Source organism: Corylus avellana, chromosome ca4 (assembly GCF_901000735.1).
Source record: "Corylus avellana chromosome ca4, CavTom2PMs-1.0".
Classification (NCBI taxonomy): domain Eukaryota; kingdom Viridiplantae; phylum Streptophyta; class Magnoliopsida; order Fagales; family Betulaceae; genus Corylus; species Corylus avellana.
Genome location: NC_081544.1, coordinates 23,758,638 through 23,776,774, shown reverse-complemented (window position 1 = coordinate 23,776,774; position 18,137 = coordinate 23,758,638). Strand labels below are relative to the sequence as shown.

Here is an 18,137-nt window from a genome sequence, read left to right as displayed (position 1 = left end):
AAGCACACACGCATTGCTATTCTACTCCTTTCTCAGGGATTGCGCGTCTGGGCGCAGGATATTTTGATACAAAACATTTTCAAAGATTGAGACTCATACCTTCAAGTATGGGGCATTTTTAAAATAGTACAATCAATATTTATGATTGTGACCGACTCGAAGCCCTGTATATCATATAATAATTGGGAAAATTTATATTTAGCTCCTTATATGAGTTGGTTTTAGTTTTTAAATTTAATTTAATTTTTTTTTTTAAAAAAAAAAACAAGATATTTAGGTTTTGTTGAAGTTTCAAGTGGGTTGAATTTAGATTTCATGCAATACTTGGAGTGCAATAGATTTTTGACGGTTTATTTTGGATGAACGGTTTATATTGCACCAACAATGTAAAAAAAAAAAAAAATTGAGTTGGGTGATTGGTGGTTCGGAACAATCTCCTCAACTAAAAAGGATGGTTCAGAAGTGGTTGGACCACTCACTCCCTTAGGTGAGAGGATGGTTCAATTACCTCCTTTGCTAAAAAGGATGCTTTAAAAGTGGTTGGGCCATTCCCTCCATTTGGTTAGAGTGTGACTCGGTCGCCTCCTTTAGCCAAAGAGTGATTTGGAGATATTGCATGAAATGGGAGATAGAGTCCAAAACTGAAGCCCTCAAAGCTCACAAGAAGCTCAACGAGCTCGAAGGAATCAGCCCAAGCCCACTTTGTAGTGCCAAATTATTAGAAGCCCGTCTCTTTAACTTGAAACAAAACCTGGGCCAAATTAATAGCAAGACCCAAAAAACACTGTTTCATCGGCCTTATTACTGTTGTTGTAAGTGTCTTCCAATGGGGGTGTTTGTTGGGGTCGATCCCATCCCTTCTTTTGTAGTTTTATTTTATTTTATTGTAATGGCTAAGTTGGTCAAAAAAAAAAGAAGCAGTACATGAAGACATAGTGATGGAACATAATATTTCAAGTTCAAGCTTTCAATATCATTGTACTACAAATAATGACTTACATTACAGTCGAAGGCAGTGACAATTGCTTCTTCAAATCATATCAATTCTCTCCTCATAATATATATATAAATAATAATTCAAAAAGAATAGAATTACACAATATAGTAAGTCCATAGAAGAGGGAAGAGGAGAAAAAAAAAAATACAAACAATGGACCCTCTTTGCTGGTCTACCTCAATATACAAACAAACCAATAGCGTCTCCGGATCAAAACTCCATTTTTCAGAAAAAAAGAAAAAAGAAATTTGAGTCGGAAAGAAAATCCCACCACAACAAATCAAAAAAGAAACTGGAAATTGATTAATTTATGAAGGTAGTTAATTAATCATTGTGGCACAACACATGCAGTTGCTAAAGAAGGAAGACCTGGGCTTGCGCTTCTCTTTACCTTTAGGCCGTGGAGTTGATGCAGCTTCCTTACTAGACAAGTTGCACAATTCTCTGGTTGCTTCTTGTTTCTGTGGTGTGACAACAATTTGAGCTTCTTCTTCCTTCTCTTCTTTCAAGAACCCTATGAATGGAGTTCTTGACTTCTCAGAATCACTTCTTTCCAATGTGATGACCTTCTCCTCCATGGCCTTGAATTGATACTGTAAGGCTTCTTGGTTGTATCCAACATGCAAAACAACTGGGTTTCCAAGGCTAACATCAGCCTGCTTCGATGAGCTGCTCTCCATTGCAGCCTTATCCTGAAAGAGTAGTGGGGTTTGATCTGACTCTTTTCCTCTTGCTTCAATTCGGAGATCAAAATCAAAACTTTGGGACTTTCGCAGCTGAACATGAGTGTTCATGTTATCAGGATTTGTTTCAGTGCTATGCCTTTTCAAACTACCTGTTGCAAATGCAGATACTTCTTCACCTCTCACCCCTTCAACATTGGACTTGCTTGCTGAAGATGTAGTTTCTGTTACTGTCTCTAATTTTTTTGCTTCGGGGGTTGGTTCAGAGGTGCTTGGAATAGAAGCAGAAAAATGTGAGAGAAAAGCTTCTGCCTGCTGAATCAGAAGTGGTTGAGACAGACATTGTTTTGTGGTTTTGCTTCCTTCTGTATCAGTCACTGTGGCATATGAAGCTTCTGCTTTGCCCTCTATTTCTTCCACAATTGTCTTCTCCTCCGGTTGCTCCTCTTCACATCTGCAATCTGTTACAACCAACTCTGCTGGAATAGGATCCGTTCCATGTTCAGAAACCACCAGAAGCTCTAGTTCTGAGTCCTTGTGGTGTCCATCAGAAGCCTTATTCTGGTTGCTAACAAACACACCAACTTGGCAAGCATTCTCAGCAACCTTTACCTCCTCAATTTGACAGCCTTTTGTAGTAGTACTCCTGAGATTACTAGAAATATCAACTTGGCTTCTCATTTCATAGTCCTCATTTTCAGTCCCAACCTTCTTGAATTCTGATTGGGATCCATCTGCTTCTTCAGGCTTTGGTTCTTTCACTGGCTCTTCACAGAACTGAGTTGGGTTGTACTCATGTGGCGTCTCTTCAATTTCTGATCCACTTCCTATTATTTTGGTTTCTTCAGTAAGAACCATGCATTTGTCCTCCGGCTCAGAAACTTCTTGATGGGATTTTAATGAATCATCCAGCACAACATTTTCAAATTGTAAATTCAAGGAATCATTCCTAATTGAATTTTCCTTGATAGATAACTCCTTATTGGATTTGTTCCCAACACTTCTTGGAGTGTCTGATGTTCTTGTTGTCAAACTGCTCAAATCAAACCCTAGCTTATTCTCACTGTATGACATCTTTTCTTCTTGGGATGGTACTTCTTTTACAAACGATTCGCCCATTTTCTTTTCCACAACAGGATTGTTACTCAGATTGTTTGATATGTCAGGGCCTAAAAAGTGACTATTCTCCTCACTAGCACATTTTAAACTAGACCCTACAAAATCCTCATTTCCACTGCTATCTTCTTCAGATAGGTTAGCATTAACTTCATCCAAATCATGTTGATCGGAATCTAAATGAAAAGATTGTTGAGGTTCTGGTTCACGTGGTGTAGATTTAGTATTAAAATTTGAATTTCTGATCCTCTCTTCCTCTGTTGCAGTTTGCAGCAAACAAACACAAAAGTCTTGAGTCAGTTTTTTTGTTATGTTTATACATTTACATGGCGTAGAGCCTGTTTAGGATTATGGTGGGAAATAGAGTTTTTGTCTATAGAAAATCATGAAGAACTTTTTAGGAAAAGCCTTATTTTCAAGGTTCCCCAAAACGCAATTTTGGGCAAAGCAAAAAAGTTAAAAAAAAAAAAAGAATTATTTATTAAAATTTTTTGTCATACAGATCTATTTTTTCTTGGATCAGCTTTTTATGTATCAAAAGTTCTTTTTAAGCTCCTTTTAATGCAATCCCAAACACTCTCTTAGTGATAGTACTAATATGAAATATAAAGAAGCAGTGAAAAATAATTCAAAATCTAACATGAATGACAGGATAAGGTTACTCAAAATTATTGGACCGACTATGCTGACCTTCACTAATGGGAGCATGCTTCTCAAGCTGATGATGACTTGTTCCCAATAGATTCTCCTCCAAATTTGAGTCTATGGCATGAACTTCTGAATCGTTTGGTGAAGGAGCTGGTTCGATTTCATTGTGTTCACCACATGCATCAATTGATTTTGCTGCTTTTAAAGATTCATCAGGAGGATGAACTTCTTTTTCTTCTTGCTCTATAGAAGAAAAAGGCCAAATTGAAATCTGTGAATTGAAATAAGGTTCTTTAAAACTAGCTAGATTGAGTATACTAACCTTCATTCATGGAAGCTTGCTTCTCACGCTGATGATCACTTGTCACCAATAGAATCTCCTCCAAAATGGACTCTTCTGTCTTTTCATGAACTTCTGAATCTTTTTGCAAAGGAGCTGGTCTGATCTCATTATTTTCACTACATGCTTCAATTGATTCCATTACTGCTTTAGGAGATTCAGTAGGAGGAGGAACTTCTGGATCTTTTTGCGAAGGAGCTGGTCTGCTTTCACTATTTTCACTGCATGCTTCAATTGAATCCATTACTGCTTTAGAAGATTCAGTAGGAGGATGAACTTCTGAATCTTTTTGCAAAGGAGCTGGTCTGATTTCATTAGTTTGACTGCTTGCTTCAATTGATTCCATTACTGCTTTTGGAGATTCAGTAGGAGGATGAACTTCTGAATCTTTTTGCAAAGGAGCTGGTCTGATTTCATTAGTTTGACTGCTTGCTTCAATTGATTCCATTACTGCTTTTGGAGATTCAGTAGGAGGATGAATTTCTGAATCCTTTTGCAAAGGAGCTGATCTGCTTTCATTAGTTTGACTGCTTGCTTCAATTGATTCCATTACTGTTTTTGGAGATTCAGTAGGAGGATGAATTTCTGAATCTTTTTGCAAAGGAGCTGGTCTGATTTCATTAGTTTGACTGCTTGCTTCAATTGATTCCATTACTGCTTTTGCAGATTCAGTGGGAGGATGAACTTCATTTTCTTCTTGCTCTATAGAAGCAAGAGGCCAAAGTTAAAGTCTATAGACTTTTTCAATTGATCAACAGGAAAAGGTTGATGAATATAAGCACGGGTTATTGTTGGAATATTAATTAGATGATTAAATTTACTTACTTTTATCGACTTAAATTTTTGGAACAAGTGGTAATTTAAAATGGTATCTGAACAAAAGTCAAGATTTCAAATTCTGACTTCACAATTTACTCTATTTTAGTTAAATATTCTAAGTGTTGAACCTCGCTTGTTGAGAAAGAGTTGGAGCTCACACGTGAGGGGGAGTGTAAGAATTAATATTAATTAGGTGATTTACTTATTCTTATCAGTTTAAGCTTTTGAGACAAGTGATAATTTAACAGTTATAAATAAGAACAAAATTACCAACCTTCACCACCTGGTCTCTCATTTTCAATATGACGATCTTTTGCTCCTGTTGGATCATCTAAAGCCAACCCTGTTACTTTCTCGTGCAAATCTTTAGCTTCAGGTGTTGGAACTGTCTGATTTTCTCCTCTAACATTGTCTGCATCAGCAGCCTTGTTCCACAAGTTTTTGGAATCTATTGCATTTGTGTTATCTTCTTCTGCATCTGTACAAGCAATATGATGTAGACAACCAAGAAAAAAAAACACTAAAGAAAACTACCAATGACCTTACAAATTGCCTTACCTTTTAGACCAGATGTGTTATTGTTCCCCATCTCATTGCCCATGTCTATTTTGCCAACTCCTGCAATATAATGAAGCAAAAAGATCGAGTAAAGAGAAAACAAATACAAGGGCTGGTGTCTCTCAGTAGCAGTAGTAATATAACTTAAAAGACACTTCAAATTGAAAAATGTGAAACTCTAAGAACTCCATACCATGACAAGGATGATGATATTCACATGTATATAGCTATAAACATTTGAGGACAGCTTCATTCCTTTGAGATTGCCAGATCATTAACACTAGATTAAAACATCTACTTCACTGGCATTGCTTAAAGCATAAGCCTCATTGGGTCATCTCTTTTCTTTATCTGACATTGACATTCTGTGATGATGAATTATATATATATATATATATAGTATCCATGGGGACATTGTTAACTAAATAAAGTTGTTTGTTGGCGACTCAATGTGCCTTGTGTAGCCCATGATTAGTGGGCTGCCCATATGATTATGTTCTGCTAAATTCCTAATTACTATACCTTTGGCCAGGCAAGGCATCCTTTGAGGAATATCTAGGCCACTCTAACCAAGACTTTTAATTATGCGGCATGGTGTTGTGCTTTTTATAAGCACATGATCTTCATCAGTACTATAAACGATTGGATAAATTTTTTCTTTGAAAGCAAAAAAGTTGGTCCATAAAGGTCTTGTGTTGTTCAAGGACATGGGAAAGTACAATAGGGAAAGGTCCATCTATAACAAATTACCTACATTTTTGGATGGAAGTATTTGTATGGGGAAAAGACTCTTAAGCTCTATTTCTTTCGATGTAAAATGTTTTTTGAAAAATATTATTCCTATTTTTAAGGTGTTTGGTATGACTAAAAATTATGGTCAAACTGAAAACATTTTCGGTTGACTAGAAAAACTTTTAATTTTCGTAAAATGGTTTTTCTTTTTCTTTTTTTAAAACTATAAACAATTTTTTTTTGAGTTTGAGCTTCTTCTTATTGCATGCACTTTCTCTTGCAGCTCATTCTCTGTCACCGCTAGAGGTTGCAGACTTGCAGTCCATCGGAATCCATTACTGGAAGTCGCCTGAAGTTGTTAGCCATTTTCAATTCGTCGGAATCCACCACTGCTCGTCGCTAATTTTCTATACAAGCCAAACACCGAAAAATATTTTATGCCGAAATAAACGGAAGCTAATGGAAAAAGACTCATAGCATATGGATGGAATCTAAAGCACAACTAGAGATGTAACAAGATAATATTAAACTATTGGTTTAGGTGATTGTTGCTTTTGCCATGGGTATGGAATCATGGCTTTGATAAGGCCATGAACAGGTGGGTCTGTTGTTGAAGATTTCCTGGTCTAAAAAGCTTATTGTAGATGCTGGGTGGGTAGAAGCAGCTATATTTTTAAGTCTAACTTCATCATAGCTGAGCATTTTTCTTTGGAACTCCCTACCTGTCTACCTGCTCAAAAGTTAATCAGTTGGACCCTCCCTCTCCCTTTTATAAGTAGATGAACAAAAAGAAAAGTTGGTGGAAATCCACTACACATTTTTAAACTAAAAATTAGCCATGGAAATGATTATACCATATTGCATCCATCTGAAGCAGTGACCTTCTTTTTCTTGTAACTCTTGAACTAATTTTCTGATCTTCAAAAAAAAAAAAAAAAAAAAAAAAACACATGTAGTCTGAGAAGAGAGATCCTGGGTGAACATACAAAAGGACCATCATATAAGAACAACAGAGAAATTAAGAGTAAACCGACAGGATAAAAGCCAAAATAACACAAAATACCAGGTAAATCGACATGTTAGCAAAATTAATTGTGATGTTAAGTATAATTTTTGATACAAATAGCTGGGCATCACACCAAATTCACAAAGAGTGATTGTGTTATATGTGTGGCTTGACACCCAGTAGCCCCATAATCTATAACAAAAGTATGCTAAAAATTGTAATATCTGTTGGAATACGCGTGTTTAAGTATAAGCAAGCCTTGCATTTAGTTAATGTAAAATAACAGGCCCTCAACCTTTAGTTTTTTATCAAGGGAAATTTGGTTAAAACTTCTTGTGTTGGAAGGATTTCAATTCACCCTCTCGGTTTTTAAATTCTTTTTCACGTTTTTCACTTCACTTATTTCATCCAAAACTGTTTACGCGGCATTAATGTGGTTAATGCCATATAAGTAGTTTTGCAACGTCAAATGTCACATGTTAAAAAATTTATTTTTATATATTAAAATAATATCTGAATGCGAAAAAAAAAAGAAAAAAAGAAAAGAAAAAAGGTGGGAACCCCTCCACCTCACAAGGGGAGCGACCACTCCCGTTGGTGAGAACGGTTTGCATTGCAAGTAGATCGAAAGGGGTAGGTTGTGCAACCACTACTAACTAGGGTTGCAATCGAGCCGAGCCGAGTCAAGTTTTAGGATTTTAAGACTAGTTCGTTTATGAAGATGCTTATTCGAGCTGAGCTATGAAATGTGTGTTCAAGACTGGTTCGTTAAAAGCCCGGGCGAGCTCATTGAGAATGCTATTCGGCCGAGTTAGGCTCAACTCAAGCTCGAGCTACACTATTAAATTCTTTAATATATAATCCGAGCAGAGTTCAAGCTCAAATTTTAAAACAACATCTAGACATTTATCTATAGTATAAATATATAATACGTAACTATATAAGACATATTATACAATATAGCATATAACTATAATATATACATAGCAAATTAGCAATATATTATTATATATAACTAGATAATTGAAACTATAGTATATGTATAATGTGAGTAAGTTATAAATATAGGATACTTTGTATCACTAATTAACCATAGAACAAGTATAATATATAATTATACTTGAAGAAAAAAAAGAAGAAGCTACTATATATATATATATAAAATAGAAACTATAGTATATATATAATGTGAGCAAGTTATAAATATAGTATACTATGTATCACTAATTAACCATAGAACACGTATACTATATAATTAGACTTGAAGAAAAAAAGAAGCTAGTAATCTATATATATGAACGAGCTAACGAGTCGGGCAAACAAGCCAGTCGAGCTTTAAATGAGCTAAGCTCGCGAGCCCCTATCGAGTTTTCTCGAGCGAGTCAGGTATGTATCATCTACTAATTGAGCGAGTTTCTACAGTAACTAGCGAGTTTGTATAATATCGAGCTCGAGTTCGGATCGAGTTAAATCGAGCGGGTATCGAGCAGGTTGTAGAATGGACTAGTTTATTTACAGCCATATTCCTAACTGATGGGTGGCTCGTGCAGTCACTCTCTAACAGTAAACGTAGAGCCATCCTTGCTGAAAGTAGCCGCGCGAGCACTCCTTCATTAGAGCCTATTCAAAGCTAAGATTAAATGGAATATATGTAGTAATACATGGATCTTAGATGTTATATGAGGGTAAGGTAAAGCCTAAAGAGGTTGTTATTGTATATGTTATGAGTCTTATGATTCGGCCAATGAAAAAATATCTAAGTTTATGGTAGGGAAGTGAGAGTTAATGTATATGTTATTTTAAAATTGTGAGAATCATGCTCCCAATAGTTTCAACGAGTTAGTGCCACGTAATTAGTTTTGGCACTTTTTAATAAAGTATAAAATTAGAGAAATGCTTTAGTGCAATAAAAAGATCATTTTTGGCCCATAAAAGTCTAAGGTAGCAAGAGGTCATAGGCTCATCAGTGGGTGAGGCCACAGCAACTACGGATGGAACCTATGGCCTCTTGCCACCTAAGCTTTTTATGGGCAAAAAATGATCTTTTTATTGCACTAAAACATTTCTTATAAAATTATTCTTTTAACATACACACGTGACATGGCAAAATTGCGCATGTGTCACTACAAGTTAGTGCCATGTAATTACTTTTGGATGAAATGAGTGAAGTGAAAACTTGAAAAACCTAAGGAGTAAAAGTTGAATTTAAAAACCGAGGTAGTAAATTGAAATTGTGCGAAACTCATGATATTTTAACCAAATTTTTCTTTTTATTAAGTGGGTCTCTTGATATATTATACTTAGGGCGGACTTGATAGATTTTGAGGTTTAAAAGGACAATAAGTAGGGCTTTTGTTTTTTTAATTATCTTTAGATATTAATTAAATAATTTTATTTTAATTTCTAGTTTATATTTTTTAATTTGAAAATTGTTCTTCTCACTTTTAACTCTTAATTTTATCCAAATGACACTTACAATTCGTATATGTTGTGAGACATTTTAGTTTCAAATGGATGACAAATTTTGTGTTAAGCTACATATAATTTTTTTTTATTTTTTTATTTTTAATTTAAACAAAATGAAATTACCTTATTCTAAACATTATTTTAATGAACGGACTTATGTTACGTGTTGATTTTAGTTCAGGCAAAATTATGAGTTTAGTTACTGTGTTAGAAGTTTTTTTTTTTTTTTTGAACGAATTATCTCTTCGTTGATATAACAATTAAATGGGGCAAAATGCTCCGTACAATGCCAAAGATATAATTTGAAATTTTCACAACTCAAACATTATCTATGACATACACAATAGCTTATTGGGCTATTATAAAACAATATCTATGAAAAGTCATTGTCTCAATCAGTTTCAGATGTACAGCAAAATTCCAACAAATCACGTCTCTATCTGCTGCTAGGTCCTTGATACCCTGGCTTTTTTATTTTATTTATTTTATTTTTATTATTATTTTTTATCTATATCCGTTATTAGTGCTTTATCAATCACAATCCCCTTCGCTGCCTTTATCATAATGACAATTCTTCTTTATGATTAATAACTTCTCCATCATCAGTTTATGGTTTACTCTCAGAAAAAGAACCATAAGAAAACAAAAGACTGATCGGAAATCAATTCCGTTATTCTTAAGGATTCGTAAAAGCAAAACCTAAGAAAATGAATAAAACTCCATTCCATAGATCGCTACTAAAAGCAGATCTAGATATAATACATTCTTATTTAAAAACAACGAAAACACAATAATAAAACCCAAAAACACCCTCATGCATTCCACGCGCCACCGCCGGCCAGCCATGTGCCGCTAAAAAGCACCTCGAGGACCATTGACATATGTGCCCTGATCGATCTATAGTGGAGGCGAAAAAAGGGAGGGAGAAGGGAGAAAAAAGAAAGGGGGCAGGGAGGAGGGGGTTGTAATTCCCTCCCCCCATTCTCCTATGCTCTCTGTGTGCTGCTCTCTTTCTATGGTTGATTGGAACTATCATGTGAGTATTGTTCTATTAGAAGTGTTATTAATGTGATTTTCCATTTTTCTTTTTATTTCCCTCTAAAGTCACAATATTCTGGGATTCAACTATGTGTAATTATTTTTACCATAATTAGGGCCTTAATTAATTAAAAAGCATGGACTAACCTCTTTTATCATAATTATTATTTTTTAAATAAAAATAAACTTAATTGTACTATTACTATTTGGAGCCTTATTCCACAAAGGGGCCTTAGGCAACCTCCTCATTTTCCTAGAGAATGAGTTGGCCTTATTATACTAATGCTCCGTCTGTTTCGCCGTAAAATAATTTTCGGAAAATGTTTTTCGTATTTTTGGGTGTTTGGTGTGACGTAAAATAATAGTCAACGAAAAATATTTTCCCTTTGACCGATTTTTTTTTTTTTTTTTTTTTTTAATTTTCAAAAAAGGTTTACATTTTTTAAAAACGTAAATCAATTTCCGAGTTTGAGCATCTCATTCTCAAATCGAAGGACCATACCAAGACTCGTCCAAGACCCTACCAGGATTTGACTGGAGCCCGCCCGAGACTCGACTGGACCTGCCCGGGATCTGCCTAGGACTTGACCAGGACCCAGTCGGGACTTGATCGGGACCCACTCGGACCTGCCTAGGACCTCACCAGGGCTCCCCCAAGCCTACGGAGGACCCCGCCGAACCCGCCCAGGACATGTTCAGGACCCCGCCGGGACTTGACCGAAACCGGCCCGAGACCTGACCAGACTTGCGAGGGACCTCATCGGGACTCGCCTAAGACCTGTCCGAAACTTAATTGCGACCCTACTGGGACTTGATCGGGAGCCGCTTGGGATCTGACTGGACCTACCCTGGACCCCACCGAGACTCGTCTAAGACCTGCCTGGGACCCTGCCAAGACTTAATTGGGAACCCTTTGGACCCTATGTCGGAAAATATTTTCGATGGAAAACATTTTCGAGAAAATGATTTCTTAGAAAACATTTTTCGGTATTTGGCATATATGAAAAATTAGGCGGGTCCCCTACATTTTCCTGTAAAATATTTTACGGTATTTGGTTTATATGGAAAATCATATTAAACTCTAAATTACAAAAATGTTCCCTTTGGGTCTTGGGCGGGTCCCTATAGGGTCTAGGCGGGGTTTGGGCGGGTCCCGGGCAAGTCATAGTGGAGTCCTTGCGGGACTTGGTTAGGACACCTCTAAGAATTGGTTGGGACATATATTATATATTGTGATTTTTCATACGTGCCAAACACCATAAAATGTTTTACAGGAAATCATTTTTCAAGAAAATATTTTTTGTTGAAAATATTTTCTGACGAAAAACATTTTACGTCAAAACAAACGGAGCCTAAGGTTTCTTTCAAAATACTCTCATATTTATCTCCTAATTATAACATGCATGTGAATTTCCAAGTTATGTACGTATGATCACAAGGTGGCTGCAAGCTCAGGCTTGGCGGCGCTGGCATTATGTATGTCTTAAATGAAGCAATGTGAATCATGTGATCACATGCATCCCTTTGAGACTTCTCCTTAGAAATGAGGCCTTCAAGTCAAGTCTACAGGCTTGGGTGGGAAACCTCAAGCAGCCTGAGATCCAGGAGTGCTTCCATGTCTATCCTGCACTCCTTTTTCTTTGAAACTCTACCCTTTCTTTGAAACTCTACCCTGTTTTTACATTGTCATCCTTTCATCGAGAGGAAAAGGAAGAGAACTTTGTGGAATCTAGTGCATGAACTTACCATATAATTGCATCAATATCTGTGCCAGTTTCCTTCACTTTCAGCATATATGTTTGTTTTACATTGCAGATGCAACACAAGCATTGACAATCATAGAATGAGGACATTAGAAATTTTCATGGGAAATACTTTGTGGCAATTCGTCACATTTGATTCTTCTAGGATTTATTCACATGATGTTCCCATTGTTAAATCGCCACTTATTTTAAAAGTTTAAGCCGATAGGAAGAGGTAAATTTAGAGCATGTTTAGGATTGTATTTGAGAAATAAAGCTTTTAAGTCAAAAATCGCTTTTTAGTAAAAGTTTCATTTTTAAGTTTTTGCCAAAAATGCGTTTTGACCCTTTTTTGTACTTTTTTTACACTTAAAAGCGTTTTCATTTTTTTACCAAATAGATTTTTTTTTTTTTTCTTCAAACAAACTTTTTGAATGTTAAAACGCACTTTTAAGCCCCTCAAATGCACACCCAAACATGCTATTAATCATTTAATCATTTATTTAACGCCCATTTTGTTAGTACAGTTGAAAAAACAAATATGAAACTCACTTTTAGCATAGTTGCTTTGGTTTGAGTTGATTCAAGCTCTTGATATCCCCCTTCAAGTGAGTTCATTATTAAAAATCCTAGAAGAGTCTTACTAAATTATCAACTTTGATACCATTGTAAGGAATCTTTCAATGAGATTATAGGAAAAACTTCGCTTAACCCGACCCCATAAACTTTTATTACTTTTGTACTTACTTTCTCTCAAAAAAAATTTAAAAACTCCCAACTTAGTATATTAAACTTCTAATTTTTTGCAATGTCACCAAACCATTAGGTTTTTCCGTTAAATCCTAATGAAAGGTGTCAAAATTACCAAAATACCTTTTTTTTTTTTTTTTTTTTCATTCACTTGATACACTCAACCCAAGATCTTCAAATAGAACTTAGTATTTTGGCACACAATTACATCATTCTTTCCTATCCGTTTTCATGGAAAGTGGAAATTGCTGCATTCTTAAGTTATTCCTCTTGGTCTTAGGAAGTTGAACGACTAATTAATGTTCATCCTATCAGCAATAAACCTTATTGACTGGGGCAATTTTTTTTTCCAACAAAGTCGTTAATTTAAACTTGAAATATGTGAGAGATTGTCAAGATTTCAAAATAAATTATTCTAATTTTGAAACCCACCCCCACTCATTTATTTATTTAATTTTCCATGCAATTGGCAAGAGAGTTGCCTAGAAGTATGCTATAAAGGCTATTAAATCTTAATCCAACCACAAACAACCATTTTGACCAATAAATAATTATTCTCTATGCAAAGAAATTCATAAGAAGATCCGCTTTGCGCGTCGAATGTACATTCCATTCTCTTTGCTTAGCCCGAGAGGAAAGCCCGGCGCAAGTCATCTCCCCCTTTTTAATATTAATTCTCGCCCCTTTTAAATATTTTCTATTTTCTTGATAAAGAGAAACAATAAACAACTAAAAAAAAACAATGAAAATCAATAAAATATTTATTTAGTAGTGATGGAGGTTGCATTTTACGAAGCTTCTAGCAAATCTGTTGAAGGAGAAAAAGTGGAGATTTTAGTTAATATGAAACTTTTACCTAATCTGCTAGAGATGTTCTAACCTTTCAGATTTACTCTCTATTTTCTTCAACCTACTACAATCACCCAACAATGAAAACTGTCCACATTTCTCTCATAAAACAATTTTTTTTACTTCTCTCACAAAAAATTTCAAAGTTCATTTTTACTATATATCAGTATCAGTCAATTACTTCTTCCTTTCCCCCATTGAAAACTTAATCAATAAAGTTGTCCACACGACATGAACACAACCAAACCACCAAGCTATTTAGCTATAAAATGTAGAGGACTTCCACAATTTAATGTATCCTGCAACATATCTCCATATATCATTACTATTCTCCAGCCTTTGTGCGCTTTATCCTCACTTTGCTCCATTCATTCATAAAAGGTATTGCTCATTTGAATCCTTCGTATTTTACTGCTTTTATTTGATCTCTATTACTACATTGTCAATTCCTTGCTTTCCTACACATATCATCTTTACAGTGAACTTTTTTCCCTCCCTGAGCCAATGGCTACAATTCTCCCACCAAAGTTGGAGAGCATATGCATTGAGACTTTACTTCACGTACCAGAAATACTCAGCCAAGCCAACAAGAGATGGCACTCTGCTTTTGTGACCATTTATTGTTCTAGAACCATACTTTCTTTTTTTACAGAATCTCTATCCAGAAAGAAAAATACTAAGATTTCATGCTGTCCTTCCACCACAAAGGATCTCAGACCAAGCAATAGCTTCCAAATTGATCGTACAAGTCTTATTGAACTTGTGATGGAGAACAATGTTGACAACCTTCATTCTCTAGCAGAGAAGCAAAATGTTGACGTTTCACGCTCTCCATCTTTCAACATTATGAATCTCAAACCTCTCGCTGAACTTGTGAAAGAGAAAAGTATTCACAAATTCCATTCTCTACACGGAAACAAAAATCCTGAGCTTTCTCACTGTCCATCTTTCACCATTGTGGATCTCATACCTGACAAAAGGTTCAAAATTGATCAAAATTGTCTCATTCAACTTGTGAAAGAGAAAAATGTTGACTGGCTCCAAAAATTTGGAGGGGTTGATGCAGTGGCATCAAGTCTTCATACCAATGCTGAATTGGGTATTGAAGGCGATGTTGAAGATATTGCACTCCGACACGAGGCATTCGGCTCCAACACATATAAAAGACCGCCTACAAAGAGCTTCTTCCATTTCATGGTGGAAGCCTTCAAGGATCTTACAATTTTCATCCTCTTAGGCTGTGCAACACTTTCTCTTGCGTTTGGCATTAAAGAACACGGAATCAAAGAAGGTTGGTATGATGGTGGAAGCATATTTGTTGCTATATTTCTTGTCATTGCTGTTTCTGCCATAAGCAACTTTAAGCAAAACAGACAGTTTGACAAATTATCCAAAGTCAGCAACAATATCCAAGTTGATGTTGTGAGAGCCGCACGGCGTCAACAGATTTCAGTATTTAAAATTGTGGTTGGAGATGTTGTTTGCTTAAAGATTGGAGATCAAGTTCCAGCTGACGGCCTATTCTTAGACGGGCACTCATTGCAAGTGGATGAATCTAGCATGACAGGGGAGAGTGACCAAGTAGAAGTAAATTGCAGTCATCCATTTTTGGTTTCAGGTACTAAGGTGGCTGATGGCTATGCACGGATGCTTGTCACTTCAGTTGGCATGAACACAACTTGGGGAGAGATGATGAGCTCAATCAGCCGTGACACAAGCGAACAAACACCTTTACAAGCTCGCCTCAACAAGTTAACCTCATCAATCGGTAAAGTTGGTTTGCTAGTCGCTTTCCTAGTTCTCGTAGTCTTGTTGGTTCGCTACTTCACAGGAAATACAACAGATGACAATGGAAATAAGGAGTTCAATGGTAACAAGACCAAGGTTGATGACATAGTGAATGCTGTGGTGGGGATTGTCGCTGCTGCTGTTACTATAGTTGTGGTTGCAATTCCCGAAGGTTTGCCACTGGCAGTTACACTCACACTTGCTTATTCCATGAAGAGAATGATGGTTGATCAAGCAATGGTGCGGAAGCTCTCTGCTTGTGAGACCATGGGCTCTGCCACCACCATTTGTACTGATAAAACAGGCACTCTCACACTCAACCAAATGAAGGTGACAAAGTTTTGGCTGGGGAAAGAAACTTTTGCAGCTATAGCTGGTTCTTACTCATCAATTGCTCCATATGTTCTCAAATTGGTCCAGGAAGGAGTTGCTTTAAACACAACTGGTAGTGTATACATGCCTAATTCAGGATCTGAAATCGAGTTTTCAGGTAGTCCCACTGAAAAAGCAATTCTTTCATGGGCTGTTTTGGACCTAAACATGGAAATGGAGCAATTGATGCAAAGTTGTACGATTCTTTATGTTGAAGCATTCAATTCCCAGAAGAAACGAAGTGGAGTCCTTATGAGGAGAAAAGCAGACAACACAATCCAGGTACACTGGAAAGGTGCAGCAGAGATGATATTGAAGATGTGCTCAAGTTACTATGATGCTTCTGGAATTGTAAAAGATCTTGATGATGCTGAAAAGATCAAATTTGAGCAAATTATTCAAGGTATGGCAGCTAGCAGCCTCCGATGCATTGCATTTGCACATAAGCAGGTTTCAGAAGAATATCAAGGAAATAAAAGGCTAGAAGAAGATGGTTTGACCCTATTAGGACTTGTGGGACTTAAGGACCCATGTCGTCCAGGGGTGAAGAAAGCTGTGGAAGATTGCCAATATGCCGGTGTGAACATTAAAATGATCACGGGAGACAATGTTTTCACAGCAAAAGCTATAGCCACCGAATGTGGGATACTCAGGCTTGGTCAAGACATGGTCAGTGGAGCAGTAGTCGAAGGTATGGAATTCAGAAACTACACGCCAGAAGAAAGATTGGAGAAAGTTGATAAAATTTGTGTGATGGCAAGGTCTTCTCCCTTTGACAAACTTTTGATGGTAGAGTGCTTGAAACAAAAAGGCCATGTGGTTGCAGTTACTGGTGATGGCACAAACGATGCACCAGCACTAAAAGAAGCTGATATAGGACTTTCGATGGGGATTCAAGGCACCGAGGTGGCCAAGGAAAGCTCAGACATTGTCATTTTGGATGATAATTTTGCTTCAGTGGCCACAGTTCTAAAGTGGGGAAGATGTGTCTATAACAACATCCAGAAGTTCATCCAATTTCAACTTACCGTAAATGTTGCTGCTCTCGTGATCAACTTTGTGGCAGCAGTTTCAGCTGGTGAAGTCCCTTTAACAGCAGTGCAATTATTGTGGGTGAACTTGATTATGGATACGTTGGGTGCTCTCGCTCTTGCGACTGAGCAACCCACCAAGGAGCTCATGGATAAACCACCTGTGGGCCGGACTGCACCACTTATCACCAACATTATGTGGAGAAACCTCTTAGCCCAAGCTTCGTATCAAATAATCGTCCTCTTGACCCTTCAGTTCAAAGGTGAATCAATCTTTGGTGTGACGGAGAAGGTAAATGACACCTTAATCTTTAATACTTTTGTTCTTTGCCAAGTCTTCAATGAATTTAATGCACGGAAGCTTGAGAAGAAGAACGTCTTCAAGGGGATACACAAGAATAGATTGTTTTTAGGGATCATCGTGATAACCATTGTTCTTCAGGTAGTCATGGTAGAGTTTCTAAAGAAGTTTGCAGATACAGAAAGGTTGAATTGGTTGCAATGGGGTGCATGCATTGGAATCTCAGCACTATCTTGGCCAATTGGTTGGATCGTCAAGGGGATACCTGTTCCACAAAGACCATTTCTTAGCTACCTAAAGATGAAAAAGATATGATCATGGGCTTTTCTTCAATACTTCTTATTGTTAACTCTATCGGTTCCAGTATTTGGTATTTTATTATAATTATTCAGTTCTATCATTGTATAGCTTATCGTATATGTAAGGATTGATGTCATATTTTCAATAATACAAAATTTTCACTTATCTTTTATCATGCATTGAGGGTAGTTACAAATTACAATAATATTTTTTGCGACTGTCTACTTGAATGTAACTTGTAGTTAGAATCTTGAAAAAGATATTGTCTAGTTTATTATAATTCATTACTTCTCTCATTGTATAGCTTAACAGATATGTAAGTATTATGTTTGAATTTACATGGGGAGTCTCATGTGAGAAGATTCTTGAAGGCAAGGGAGAAGAGATTTAGGTTTGGTGAGAGAATCGGTATGTCCATGGAATTTTCGTGAGGGGATTCTTACGGTTGTGGTTTTGGTTGTCGTTTTGCCTATAGTTCATGGTTTGCACATATTCTCGTATAATTTTTTATAATTGGGGTTCATGATAATGTAATTTATTTTGTTAAATGATTGAAAATGTGGTGTTTACTTTGTTAGTATCTATGGAAGACTATACACAT

At 36.4% G+C, this 18,137-nt stretch overlaps 2 protein-coding genes across 2 annotated transcripts; one reads left to right on the top strand and one right to left on the bottom strand.

Annotated features, from left to right (window-relative positions):
- Nucleotides 1–1,317: 1,317 nt before the first annotated feature.
- LOC132178250 (uncharacterized) lies at nucleotides 1,318–5,204 on the bottom strand. The gene is made up of 5 exons (XM_059590700.1): nucleotides 5,162–5,204; nucleotides 4,878–5,081; nucleotides 3,767–4,486; nucleotides 3,487–3,687; nucleotides 1,318–3,053 (listed from the first exon to the last, which is right to left on the bottom strand). Exons 1-5 carry the CDS (start codon nucleotides 5,202–5,204, stop codon nucleotides 1,318–1,320), a joined length of 2,904 nt encoding a protein of 967 aa, XP_059446683.1.
- An 8,746-nt stretch (nucleotides 5,205–13,950) lies between these two features.
- Nucleotides 13,951–17,625, top strand: LOC132177527 (putative calcium-transporting ATPase 13, plasma membrane-type). The gene has a single exon (XM_059589891.1). The coding sequence runs from the start codon at nucleotides 14,249–14,251 to the stop codon at nucleotides 17,549–17,551; it is 3,303 nt and encodes a 1,100-aa protein (XP_059445874.1). The 5' UTR covers nucleotides 13,951–14,248; the 3' UTR covers nucleotides 17,552–17,625.
- Nucleotides 17,626–18,137: the final 512 nt, after the last annotated feature.

Bases quoted from the DNA above. Each gene is read 5' to 3' on its own strand.
- LOC132178250 (XM_059590700.1), bottom strand. From the start codon at position 5,204: ATGGGCAATGAGATGGGGAACAATAACACATCTGGTCTAAAAG. The intron at 4,487-4,877 runs GTTGGTAATTTT...TTGCTTCTATAG, and splicing joins TGAGAGACCAGGTGGTGAAG to AGCAAGAAGAAAATGAAGTT. The intron at 3,054-3,486 runs GTCAGCATAGTC...AAACTGCAACAG, and splicing joins GCATGCTCCCATTAGTGAAG to AGGAAGAGAGGATCAGAAAT.
- LOC132177527 (XM_059589891.1), top strand. From the start codon at position 14,249: ATGGCTACAATTCTCCCACCAAAGTTGGAGAGCATATGCATTGAGACT.